General features: G+C 47.2%; 1 protein-coding gene across 2 annotated transcripts; it reads left to right on the top strand.

The window, feature by feature from the left end:
- The first annotated feature begins 1,140 nt into the window (after nucleotides 1-1,140).
- Nucleotides 1,141-8,184, top strand: TAC1 (tachykinin precursor 1). 2 transcript variants are annotated; one of them, XM_021290984.2, is made up of 6 exons: nucleotides 1,141-1,281; nucleotides 2,119-2,256; nucleotides 2,398-2,494; nucleotides 3,128-3,151; nucleotides 4,809-4,862; nucleotides 7,550-8,184. In XM_021290984.2, the coding sequence occupies exons 2-6, from the start codon at nucleotides 2,134-2,136 to the stop codon at nucleotides 7,597-7,599; spliced, it is 348 nt and encodes a 115-aa protein (XP_021146659.2). In that variant the 5' UTR covers nucleotides 1,141-1,281; nucleotides 2,119-2,133; the 3' UTR covers nucleotides 7,600-8,184. The 2 variants fall into 2 exon arrangements, with proteins under 2 accessions (XP_021146659.2, XP_064907209.1); XM_065051137.1 differs by lacking the exon at nucleotides 1,141-1,281 and adding an exon at nucleotides 1,365-1,389.
- Nucleotides 8,185-13,286: the final 5,102 nt, after the last annotated feature.

A 13,286-nucleotide genomic window follows, 5' to 3' on the forward strand; every position in this document is an offset into this window, starting at 1 on the left:
CCTGAGGAGCATGTTTGGCCTGGTATTAATTATGCCTTTATTTAACAAACAAGGTGTCAGGTCCCCTTGGATCCACAGTTACAGGGCAATAAATGGTCCTTGGAGAACAGGTTTGCCACCATCAGCAAGGACACCTTAATGGCAGCATCCTTGGAACAAGCAGAGCTATGGTACCCAGGAGATGATTCCAGATCCTGAGCAATGTCTTCTTTCTCAAAAGAAATACTACTAGCTCCTGCTAATCTCTGCACAGAGTGCCTGATTTAGGCTGTGGTACCATGCTCTGTGACAGCACAGGTGCTGGGGGACCACTGAGGTTAACCGAGAAGTCTCATGCACAACTGACTTTAGAGAAGCAGGATGGAACAACTGTGAAATGGAAGATAACCTAAATGGTCACCTGAGCCTAATGCCAGCAGCAATGCAAAGCTGGCACAGAGGAAGGATGAAGGCAGATATGTGCTGCCGGAGAGCCTGGCTCATTTCCAGTAAAGGCATCCGCCCCATCAGTGTGGCAAGCTCCATCGTATCTGCTTTCTGCCCTGCCCTGGCAGTCCCTCTGCAAGCACACACACCAGCCCCGGGGTACCCAGCTCCCCAAACGCGGCACCCACTAGGCGAAGCCCTCCTCGGCCTTGTGGGTCTCTCACTTCTCGTCCCAACACACAACCCCGGCGGGCTGGGGCTGCCTCGGCAGCGGGGCGGGCAGAGCTGGAGAGGGAAGGAGCTCGCCTCGGCAAGGGAGGTGGCCCCGCTGCCGTGCCCTCCAGCGCTCTCTCTCTCAGCTTTACGCTGTCTCTCTGTCCCCCGTCCCCTGCCCGCTGCTCGCCGTCCCGGAGGTGCGGAAAGCAGCTGCCCCTTCGGTGCGGGAGCCGTGGGGAAAGCGGCATCTGCACCCTTACATCCGCATCCCACACCTGCAACCCGCATCCCCACCCGCGCCCCTCACACCGCAACCACTACCGGGGCTCGCCTTGGCCCCGGCCGGGACGGGGCGGCCCCGGGGGCTCGCAGCAGCAGAGGAGGGCGGGGGGAGCCCCCCGGCCGCCCCTCGCTCCCCGGCCCCGGGCACCTCCGGGCTGCGCCGCGGGAGCGGGGGGCGGGGGCTGCTCACCGGGGCGGGAGCTGTCACGGGGTTGGGACGATAAAACCGGGGGTAATTGCGTTTAGGCAAATGAGGCTGCCTCGGCCCTCCCCGTCGCCAGGTATATAAAGTGGGGAGCGCTTCCGCGGACGGCCAATGCGCACGGCGAGCAGCGCCCGCCCTCCCCGGTGCAGACGGTGCGTGTGCCTCAGGGAGCGTGTCTGTCCGTCCGTCCGTTCGTGTGTGTCCGTCGGTCCGTTTGTACCTATATGAGTGAGGATGCGCTTGTCTATATGTTTGTGAGGGTATGTACGTGCGTGCGTACTTCTCTGTGTCTGTCTGTATGTGTGTGCAGGGGGCTCCATATGTGTGTGTGTCTATGGGGGGTGCCTGTACATGCTTGTACGTCCACGAGTGTATGTCTCTGTATGCACAAGCATGGTTTTGTGCCAGTCCCGATGTGTATACATGGATGGGCAAAGAAATGTGTGTGTACCTCTAGAAAAGTGTATCGTTGTGCGTGTGGAAAGCTGTGTATTTACACAGGCGTGTGCATCTAAAGTGTATAGCTGTTTGTGTGAGGGGCTGTGAGCTTATAACTAGATGTATGTGTACCTGGATATGTGCATGTATGAGTATCTGGGATGGGTGTGTATACGTGGGAAGGTGTGACTATCTAGATGTATATGTATACATAAGGGTGTGTGTACATGTAACTGTATGTATGTATGTGGAGGGGCGCCTCTGGATGGGCATGTCTATCTGTGCGCTGCTATGTACCTCTAGCTGTATACGAGTCTATATGTGTGAGGTGTGTGTACATCCAGAGGTGTATGTATGTAGCAGTTGCTGAGGGGGTTGTGGGTGTGTAACTAGGTGCGTGTACCTTGGGTGTGCGAGGGAGTGTGTACCCGGGTGTGCACTGGTGTGTGTGTGTGCAGGGCTGTGTGCGCACACACCCCTGGGCGCGGGTGCCCGCGGCCGCTCGCCCCGCCGGGGCTCGGGGTGCCGGTGCTTCACCCTCTGCCCCGCAGGACGTCGAGGCGGCGATGAGGCTCCCGCTGGCTTTCACCGTGCTGCTCCTGGCCTCGGCGCAGGCGCTGGCCGAGGAGATGGGCGCCACCGACGACCTCAGCTACTGGTCCGACTGGTCCGACGGCGACCAGGGGAAGGTGAGCCCCGGCGGCCGCTGCTCAGCCCGCCGGCCCCGCGGGGGTAGGGCCAGGGGGGCAGTGTAGGGCGCTGCCCCCCGGGGCTCGGAGCCCGCGGCGGGGTGGGGGTCCGCGCTGAGCGCCGGCGCTGTCGTCCCGCAGGAGGAGCTGCCGCTGCCCCTGGAGCACTTTCTGCAGAGGATGGCCCGGAGACCCCGGCCCCAGCAGTTCTTCGGCCTCATGGGCAAGCGGGATGCCGGTGAGTGGGGGCCGGCTCCCTCTCACGCCTCTCTGCATGACTCTTCTTCCGCCGTCGCTCCGAGCTGCATGGCGTTGTCACTCGGTTTTAATGAGTTAAACCTTTCTCAAGAGTTCGTATGTGGGTTTTTTGGTTTTATTTTTTTCTGGTTGTTGTAGGAATTTTTTTCGCAAGTTTAATATCAGATAAACTCACTTATCGGAAGCGATTGGGCTTTGCATTAAAGTGCTGAGTGCACACCAAGTACAGCACGTATATACCAGTAAGGAGTATCACGACAATTCACGTGTCGGCATGTGTGCCATTGAATTGTTTGAGTGTGGAAATTGGTTGCATGTACAATTATTGTCGTGTTTTCTACATGTTTACTAATCCAAGAACTAATCTAAGAAACTGCAGCTAAACAGATCTAAACTGTGTGTGTTTATCTAAAACAAGTTTTTGTAGTCTGTTCAAAGAGAAGTGCAGTTGTAAATGATCAGTCTGATTTCCCTTAATTAGAATAAGTGTAGGGTAGTTTCTGTATTTGATTCTTCAAAGCACTGCAGTAGCATCATATGTATATGACAATTATTTTTCAACAACTCCTTTTTTTTTTTTTTTCTCTTTCCTTTCCTCTCCTCTTCCAATCAGGATATGGCCAGATCTCTCACAAAAGTAAGTTTAAATACTGCAAATATGTTAGGCAATTATTAGAAGATATTCAAATGGGGAATAGCATATTTAAGGGGATTAGTTAGAAGGTGTTTGGGTTCAGCTAAGGACTGATCACCAGTGACGAGGAAATGTTCTGTTAAAGGACTGAAATCCCCCACCCCATGCAGCCGTGAGGCTGGACCTCATCCGAGCCGCCACAAGCTTTGAGATTTCGATCCACATTAATGTGTGGATGTTGCAGCTCTCTCTTATTTCCCACGGGAGGGATTCTGTAAGCGTTTCTCACAAGCAAGGCAGGCTCACTGCCAGACTCAGAGAGGAGCAATTAAGATGGCAAAATCTGGAAAATTAGAGTAGTGAATTCCCAAATCCCTGAGAATTATTCCACAAGAGAGCCCATGCCATTGCCTGTGAGATACTGTATCTGTGCTCTCACTGCTGTCTGGGTGGGAATCAGACCCTTGCTCACAACAGGGGCCAACTGATAATCTGTCACTATATAAATAAGCATATCTTGCCCCATTAATAAGTGTGTCTTGCTTTGCTTCTGTGTAACACCAAGTGGGAGATGGTATCAGCAGTGTGGTGTTGCTTTGTTCTGCACAGTGATAGTTTTATTCTCTGAATTTATCTGAAGATGCTTAGACGGGAGCCGGAAGATCTTGTATTCTGTGTGACCTCCTCTGTTCACAGAGGTCAATGATTGTCCCAGTGTTCTGTTAGCCACAAGATTTTACCACTAGGATTATGTATTGGAAGACCAGTTAAAGAACCTAATATGAAGCTCATGCCAAATAGCCTGCTGACTAAAGTAAAAAATTATACTTTTCTGAAACAGCTTTGGCTTGAATCAATACCGGTGGGGTCTGAGGATCATTCTTCTTGCTTTGTAGATTAATTAACCAGGCAAAATTCTTTCCAAATAGAAATTGCTATGTTTGCCTCAAAAATTAACTTTGAGAAAGAAGAATGGCTCCTTTTCATTCCTTATCTGAAACTATAGCTACCACTGTATCTAGTATGTGTGTAGGCCAAAACTTGGGATAATTTATCCTTTACACATCCAGTACCTTGAGGAGTACTAATGGGACAGGAAGGTAATATTTGAACTCATAAATATTCCAAAAATAGAGTCAGACTGTCTAGCTCAGTTGTGTCCAGACATATAGAGTCCAACTGGCTCCCTATCCAGTAAGGGCTCTACCTGACCTGCAAGGAAGATTATACTTCCACATTAGAGAAAAAAAACCCAACAGGTAGAAGAGATGCATTACACAGATGCAGGCTATATCAAGACACTGGTTTCTTGTGCATCTTCTCAAATCAATAGAAATTGTACTGGGAGAGGAATAAGAATCAGTTATTTGCCATTTTTTTTCCATTATACTTAAAAACAAACAAACCAACAAAACGAAACAAAAGTGTATCTGAGTTAATGAGAAGATGTCCACTAACTGGCCTGTGCCTTGGTCTGAGCTGTGTAGTCTAATTAGTCAGACTGATGTTCATTCTCCATTGTCTGAGAGCGGTGTGAACAACTAGTCTGTGAGATGAACAGGTTTGGAGCCTGTATATTCCTTCCTCACAAGACCACATTATCTTAAAAGCCTGCCTGTTTAAAACGTACTAAAACACCCCCAAATATATTTTTTTTCAGGGCATAAAACAGACTCCTTTGTTGGACTTATGGGCAAAAGATCTTTAAATTCTGGTATGTATATGTCTAAATCTGGTACTCGGTAATATACAGCTTCTTCATTTCGTTGCCTCTTTGTTCTCTCCCAGTGGACAGAAGCAGTCTTTCTGTAGTGTAGACCCAGAATTCTCTGAAAAAGGGTCAGGATTGTCTTTGTTAACCAAGAAATTTCAGAATCTGCTTCACTCCGATGCTTGAGATGATCAGGCTGGTGTGAGCTGCAGGCAAGGTCAGGTAGAAGTTCCCAGGGCACTTTCCTTACTGCCCTGTCCTTGCCAGCAGCATGTTCTGCTGGTCCCCATAGTGCTAATACAAGAAAAAATAAATTTTACCAACACATCAAGAAAAATTCGAGGCTGAAAATGTAAAGCTCATTTAAACTTGTGATCCAAATCTGGATCTCCCCAGGTAAAGGGATATCCTCATCACCTCTGGAGATCATATTATTCTGCAAACTTGGAGCAGAAGGTGGAAGAACACCTCGTTCTGCAGGTCAAGGTGTTAAACATTCCCAGCCTCTTGTAGCTTTTCATTTTACTTAAGGAAAAAAAAAATAGCAACACGCATTTAAAGCTTTGAACAAGTACTGTGAATTTGTGTTTGGTTTGTTGTGGGGTTTGGTGGTTTTTTTTGGCCATTTTTGTTTGTTTGTTTTGTTGTTGTTGTGGGGGGGGGGGGTGTTCTTTGTTTTTTTTCTCCATAGCATCCATATAGGGCAAAATCCTCCTCCCTCACATGCACAGCCCCTGTGGGTAACTGCAGACTGCCTATAACTCCAGCTTCCTGGTGCTATAGGGCTGTGCTGAGGAAATCCCTCACTGTGAACCATAAAGCGTCAGTTAATTCCTCAGAATAGGAATTAAAAAATAAAAAAACCTAATACATATTTCATGTCTCTGAAATACCTCTCACTGTTTTCTTAAATGGATTATAAAAGTTAAATTACTAGCTGACACCTTTATATTTTGTGGATACGCGCTGTGATCTATATTCGGCAATTACGGTTGTCAGTAACTTTTATTTTCAATTAAAGCCTGTTCAGACGAGTAATATTGCTCTCTGCATCATTTTGCAAATTGCTATGTATCACGAATAATTTTGCACAATTTTATCTGTGGTGACAATAGCTATTAAATGCATAATACCTGTAAATACATCTGCTATCACAAAAGCAAATAGCCTGGAAGTAACAAATTTGGTTTAGTTTCCATTGGGATTACATTTACATTAACGTGAGAATATAAAATACAGCGAATGTTTAAAAAAGGCAAAGATTTTGCTGCCCTAATTTCAAATTGCTGCTATAGGCAAGATATTGTTATGTGGTATTTGTAACAAAGGGGAATGGTGAAGTTTTACCCTGTCAGGCTATATTATACCCGTCTGACAGGTAAAACTAGATTTCAATGCTTTTCTGCCTGATTCCCTGAGAGGAAAATGCTAAGAAGTTGCTTCTGCTTCTCTAGAGGAGAAGATCAGTCCTAAGGACTGTGCAATCAACGCAAGATCAGAAGTATATGCTAGGACTGTCCTTATGTCTCCCTACAGAAAGAAATTTAACTGGGCAGGAGTTTTGGTGCTGTGCCTCGGTGCCATGGTTTTCTTCTCCTGCAGAAAGTTCCTGAGTCCCCTGGCCACGTGCAGGGGTTCAGGCCGCCCTGTGCTGGGTGTGAGTGTGGAGCTGATTTAGAGCCTGGCGTGATAAAGCAGAGCAGAGGGATGCTGGTAGCTCAGCTCCTGGTTTGGTGCAGTGGGTTCTGACACTGCCTGTGTCTCCAGCTGTGCAGTCTGTTAGATGAACACTCCAGGTAGAAAACAATCACACCTGTGGTAAAAATACTCTAACAACCCCTATTGAGAAAGCAAGCTCAACTCATTTTGCACTCAGCCTGGTGAAAAATGAAGTCAGCTGGTGAATTTAAAAGTGTCACTGGTACAAAATGCCAGCTCCCTGCAGGATACGGTGCTGAATCCCCCCAGACTAGCTGTGCATTGCATGCACTAGGCAGGCACGCATACGCTCCGCAAAAGCAATCTTCCCTTTGGGGTCAAAGCGAATGTGACTCTGGTGACCAGCTGTGTCACCCGATGGTCAGGCTCTGCCCAAGAAGGGCCCTCTGGGTTTCCCTCTTATTTTAAAAGAGCAAAAGGAGAGATCTACTGCTACTAAATGTGAATATGTTACTGGAGATTATTTTAGGCTGTGGTTGGTCCACAGGGTAGTCTGAGGTTTGCTTAGTTCTTGCTGCAGCTTTTAGTATAAGGTATCTCTGTGTGCAGGGATTGAGGGGCAGGGAAGAGATGTTCATCTGATGAAGAGCTGACTCTGCAGGATGGAAGGTGGACATGTCGATGTAGAAAGCCTCTGTTCACAAATTGATCTGAGTGCACAGGTCCCGCTAGTTAGATGGATTGTTGGGAGGTAAAGAGGCTCTGAGTTAATGTTGCTTCGAGCAGCTCGATAGACGAGAGGTAGAAAATGCAGCTCAGACCTTCAGCCTCCTGAAGGACAGTGTACTCCGAGAGGTAAAACCAAAGCAAAGCAGCTCGCGGTTGGGCAGGGAGCCCTCATCTCAGTTCCAAACACACCGGTGGGGTCCAGCTGGTGGCCCAGGAGGCTGCAGGTCTCTGAAGTTTCCTTGTGCTTGCTGGGGTTTACACAAGGCTGTGCCATGTGCTTGATTCTGCTTTGTTTTTTACAGGGTCCTCTGAAAGAAGCATAGCACAGAGTTATGAACAGAGGCGTAAATGAGACATTCCTGTGCATTATTTATTAAACTTAATTTGTTCAAATGGCCAATGCAGTGTAATATAAACTAACCACTGTATGGAATAATTATTTATTTAATAATAACCGATGGGTTTGTTTCTTTTTTTGAGTTGTACATTCAATAAAATTATTATTTTTCATATTGTGGCAGTGATACGTGTTGTATAGGTGCGTTGTGGTTCTGAAAGGACCAGCAACCCTGGTGACATCTCACAACAAAGCACATCATTTGATATGACCCTTAAAGTTATGTTCACTAAACAATAAAAACAAATTTGTTCATTGAAAGCGAGGCTATCGGCTTCACAGCCAGTGTGGAACAGAGCTGATGTACAGTCTAGTGCCTCAGTTTGTTTTCATGGTTTATAATGTACTGTAATTTCCGTATGAAAAAATATATTTGTATCATTGCAGCATGTTTTATGTTTTGTGACTATGTATCTATATATTTTAAAAAAAGGGGATGGGTAAAGTTTGAATGGGAATCCAAGATCTTCATTTCACAGTCTGGAATTTTATGATAGCAACATTTTAAATAAAAACTACTCTGGGGATTTTGCAACATAACTTTCTTTGCTGATAGTGATGGAGTTATTTCCCACATTGGTCCAGAATGAGACTTAGATCCAAGTGACAGTGGTCTGAGACTGGAAAGAAACACCAAATTAATTACTTACTTTTGCAGGGAAGCTGTGAACCTTCTCGTGTGGGTTTGATGAAATTTTGAGGGATTTGCTACTGGAGACAGGTGTTCCTAGGGTTGCTCCCAGTCACACAAGGTGCCGTCCATCCTAAACTCGATGGAAGTCAAGATGTGTGGTGACTGAATGAAAAAGGCCTGATGTATCCTCCAGCTTCAAGTGGAATAATTTGCTGTGGAGTTCATCCACTATAGCAGGTTTATTATTTGAAAGTCAAGCTTTTAATAAATTCTAGCCCTCAGATTCACAATAAAAGCACCCATTGGCTTGAATCCACGAATATAAGAGAAAAAGAGTGTAATTATACTTTTAATTAAAGTGTCTGGCTACTATATTTTCAGGACAGCTCCAAAATGATACATACATCTCACCACATGCCAAGGCATCTGGACATCTATATTCTTTCCACCTGCTAAAAGCTTTACTTCTCTGTTTGATGCTGTCATATGAGCTTTCGTCGCAGTTGAAACAGCAGTGAAAATGGCTTGCGTATACTAATCAAATTTCAAAACAAGTAATACAAAGTGATTAACTGGTTGTTGTTTTCTATTTTGAAAGTGAACTCAGCAACCTCCATTTTCAGGTTTACTGGAAGCATCACCACAGCTGCACCCATTAGGAGCAGCGGCATAGAACCTCACTCCTGCCAGGTTAGGAGCAGCACCTAAGCTTGCTGTGCTTAAACCAGACCCCACTTCCAGCTAACTAGGACCTGGCTCTAGTGAAGTGGGAGGCTACACAGTGGGAAAACTGAGGCAGACTTGCTCTGTGGACCATGTTCGTGTGACACACAGTGGAGGCACTGGTGCTCTTCCAGCTCTTTGTCTTGCCAGGGCTAATTTTCAGACTAATAAACTGCTGTATGAGCTCCCACTGAGCTCAATGAGGGGAGAAGCTGATTGCTGAGCTAACAGCATGGGCAAAGAACTGTGGAAATGCATGCTGACTAACGCTCAGTGAAGGGTAAAAAGAAAGAAAAACCTTTAAAATGCTCTTCTTCAAGCCTGGAGGCCCACGGTGCTCCTGGAGCTCACAGTCCATGTGTGCTGAATTGTGAGATGCAGAGAGGAGAAGAAAAGCCCCACTGCTCACTCCCTGCAGCCTGAGCATCTCACAAACTGCCCCACGGAAGAAACCACTGCAAGCGTATTTGCATCCAGAGAACACCACGCAAAACTGAGTGGGCTTTACATGTTTGGAGAACAGCACAGGAATTAGTTAACAGCATCCAGCAAAGGGCTGGGACTGAATTTTTCAGCAAAAGCAGAGGATCATAGAATAGTTTGGGTTGGAAAGTGTCACAGAGGCATCCCGAGGTTAGTTTAAGGGACAACAGGGTCCAAAACAACTTTTATTAAACTGGTGAGAAACAGGGTTTTAGCACTCCAAAAGTGACTTAAATACAGGTTCGGATACCAGTTGAGGAAAATTATGAAGGGGCAGCAACTAATACAACAGGCGGTCCACAGTGTGCATGCATGTGGCTTCACCCAAAACAATGCCAGAGCTGTCTCTGAGTCTGGGAGGAGTACACACTTGCCTGTACACGGTGTGGGATTATTTTAAAGAGATACACGTACTCGTAGCAAGTACGGAAAGTGCACACTCGTGATTCTGCGAGGGTGAATTTATAATACACTTGCAATCCTGTGAGGGTTAATACACGTGCAAATGTGCATGGAATATTACATGTGCTTATGTGGAAGCACGGGAGGAAAATACACCCGCGATTATGCGAGGATTAATTTTACACGTGCTCATATTGAGCCCAGAAAGTTACATGTGCATATGTGCACGGAAAGTATAAATACACTCGCAATCCTGTGAGAAGAAGTTTTACTCACACCCGTGGCAGCAAGGCAAGCGCAGTCTCCACCCCGGGGACGGGGGCTCTTGGCAGCAGCATCTTGCTCGTGCTCCAAGAGACCCGCGACAATGGGCCAAGTCTCGACGAGAGTCCCGTTTTTTATATTGGCTGATCAGATATGACTGTAGGCATTCCAGAAGCTTCTCTGCACCCCACACTGACTGTGGGGTGCCCCTGAAGCTTCCAAACATCCCCCACACTGGCCGCGGGCACCCAGCGGCTCCCTGGTGCCTCGGCACTCCCTTCTGCTAATGGCCCTGGCCAGGGTGCTCTGGGGCCAAACGAAAGAAGCCGTTAGCCTACTGAAGGAGGGAGGGGGAGAGAAGGGGGTTTGCATTCTGCCACAGAAGGCACCTTTAAAGATCGTCAAGTCCAACCCCTGCCATGGCCAGGAACATCTTTCACTATATTAGGTGTTTCAAAGCCCCATCCAACCTGGCCTTGAACACTTCCAGGGATGGGACATCCACAGCTTCTCTGGGCAACCCGTTCCATGTGCTCAGCACCCTCATTGTAAAGAATTCCTTCCTTATATCAAATCTAAACCCTTTTACAGTTCAAAACCGATGTTCCTTGTCCTGTCTCCACAGGTCCTGATAAAAAGTCGCTCTCAGTCTGTTTTATATGCCCCCTATAAGTACTGAAAGGGTGCAACAAGGTCTCCCCAGAGCCTTCTCTTCTCCAGGCTGAATCACCCCAGCTCTCTCAGCCTTTCCTCATAGGAGAGGTGTTCCAGCCTTCCAATCATCTTGGTGGCCTCCTCTGGCTCCTCTCCAACAGGTCCATGTCTTTCCTGTACTGAGGGCTCCAGAGATGGTTGCAGGACTCCAGGTGGGGTATCACCAGAGCTGAGCAGAGGAACAGAATCACCTCCCTCAGCCTGCTGGTCACGTTCATTTTGATGCAGCCCAAGATACAATTGACTTTCTGGGCTGCACATGCACATTGCAGCTTATGTCTAACCTTTCATCCACCAGTACCCCCAAGGCCTTCTCCACAGGGCTCCTCTCAAACCCTTCATCCACCAGCCTGTATTGGTACTGGGGGTTGCTCTGGCCCAGGTGCAGGCCTTGTGGAGCTTCATGAGGTTCACATGGTGCCACCTCTCAAGTCTGTCAAGGTCTCTGGATGGCATCCCTTACTTCCACTGTATCAACTGCACTGTGACCATTTTCCATAGAAAGGAAGGCTGACCCTCCAGCTTCAAAATATTTTCTTGTTACTTGATTGTATAATGAATGGGTTTAATTCAGCATTTGAAACAGTTCATTTTAATTTCTGGTAGTAAAATAATGTCAGATTTGTGCTAATTTAGGTTTTGAACAGTGAGATTAAAATTGGCATTGATTTATGTTTGTACAGACATATATTCCAAACTAGAAATAAACACGACACACAACAAAAGGCACAGCCTGAAATGCTCCAACTAGCTCCACCAACGATACACAAAGAAGAAAAGCCCTTATTATATTTCCACACCAGGGGCCATTTGGCCGAGCTGTGCCACGGTGGGGCTGCAGGGCCATGACTGCCCAGTGGGTCCAGGGCAGATGTGGAAGCATATACACCATGCACATCTGCAGACATCCAGCCCCATCCGCACCGCCAGCTGACTCCTGCCACTCTCGTGCCCCAAACATTTGTCCTCACAGGCAGCCTGTGATCCTGGAGACTCAAACAGGAATTCTTAGTCATATTTTTTTTCAGCCTTTAGAAGTAGAGAATGGAATCTGTACATTATCAACCAGTTCAAAGGGACTTTTTAATTGTTTATGTGGTCTTTAATTTCCCTTTTGAGGCTCCTCCAGCTTTTAAACGCTTTTATGTGTTGGACAGCATTGCTTGCAGCCCCAGGCCACTTGTGCCTTGGATCTCTGGGTGGTGCCATCCCTTCAGCTCCACTGCAGTCTTTGAGAGGCTTTCACTAAATCCCCTGAAGTCTCTGCAATAGCCAGACACCACCGTGACATAGACTTAGCTCTTTTTTGGTGGCAGCAGCCTGACATCCCTCAGACTGTGCAAACTAACTGATAAAGCCGCAGCAAGGACATCTGTCAGTGAAATGCAAGCGAGCTTTAAGTAAAGTTAATAAATATCTTTCTAGGAAATCAGTACAGAGAGTAAACCTGGGATGATGCTGGTGGTTGTCCCCACTGGGGAACCAGTACAGGCAGTCTGACATCACAGCCTGCCTCCAACATACTCCACCCCCTTTTTCCTTCTCTTTTTCCCCAGAAATACATCAATCACCTGCAACATGACAAGTGGCTGTTCTTCTGGTAGGCACTGTCTCCCTCACACATAGGCACTCCCTTTCCCCCGGATGAAGGATGCTGAAGCTGGTCTCACAGCAGCCTGCCGTGCCCAAGGAGGACCACTGGCTCCATCCATCATCTCCATCTCTCTGTCACTGCATGGAGACCATTCTTCCATGGCACAGATGCAGCCAAGCTTGCCCTGGGGTGCCAGAGCCATGGTGCATGCAGCCTCCGCATGAACTGGGGAGCTGGAGAGGGGTCTGGACCCTGTGTGCACCCCACCAGGGGAGCTCAGGCTCTACGGCACTTGCCCACTTGGCTGCCACGAGCAAGTCCTTTGCTGCATTCACATCAGGAGGCTGATATTTTTCAGCATGGTCCTAATCAAAAGTAAAAGAAGAATCTGGAAATATCTGGGTATAGAGATCTTTCCGGGGAAACTAGTCCCCAGCCATTGTTATCTAGAGCAGAATAACATCAAGTGGTTTTTTTAATTATTAAAGCAATTCTTTAAAATTATTTTATTCAGAGTGCACCAGTAGCAGCTCCTTCAGAGCTACCAAGAATCATTATTTAAATGCAGACTTTATCCCTGTACCTTCTTAAACTAAGGCTTAGATAACTGCTTTAGCATAAAGAGATACCAAGCAAGTCCCAGTGCAAACTTTGGTAATGACCAAAATTTTTCCTGATGAGCCTGAACAGTTCCCTTAGCCATAATATCGCAAACTGCGTTAACGAACGTCTCCCAGAGCACTGGGATGAGAGCACACAGCGGCTCCTTCCCTGGAGTTGGACTGTGTCAGGATGCAGCTGTCTGCAATTCCGGGTACAGCTCCGTGT

The sequence above is a fragment of the Columba livia genome, chromosome 2, assembly GCF_036013475.1.
Source record: "Columba livia isolate bColLiv1 breed racing homer chromosome 2, bColLiv1.pat.W.v2, whole genome shotgun sequence".
Taxonomy (NCBI): Eukaryota; Metazoa; Chordata; class Aves; order Columbiformes; family Columbidae; genus Columba; species Columba livia.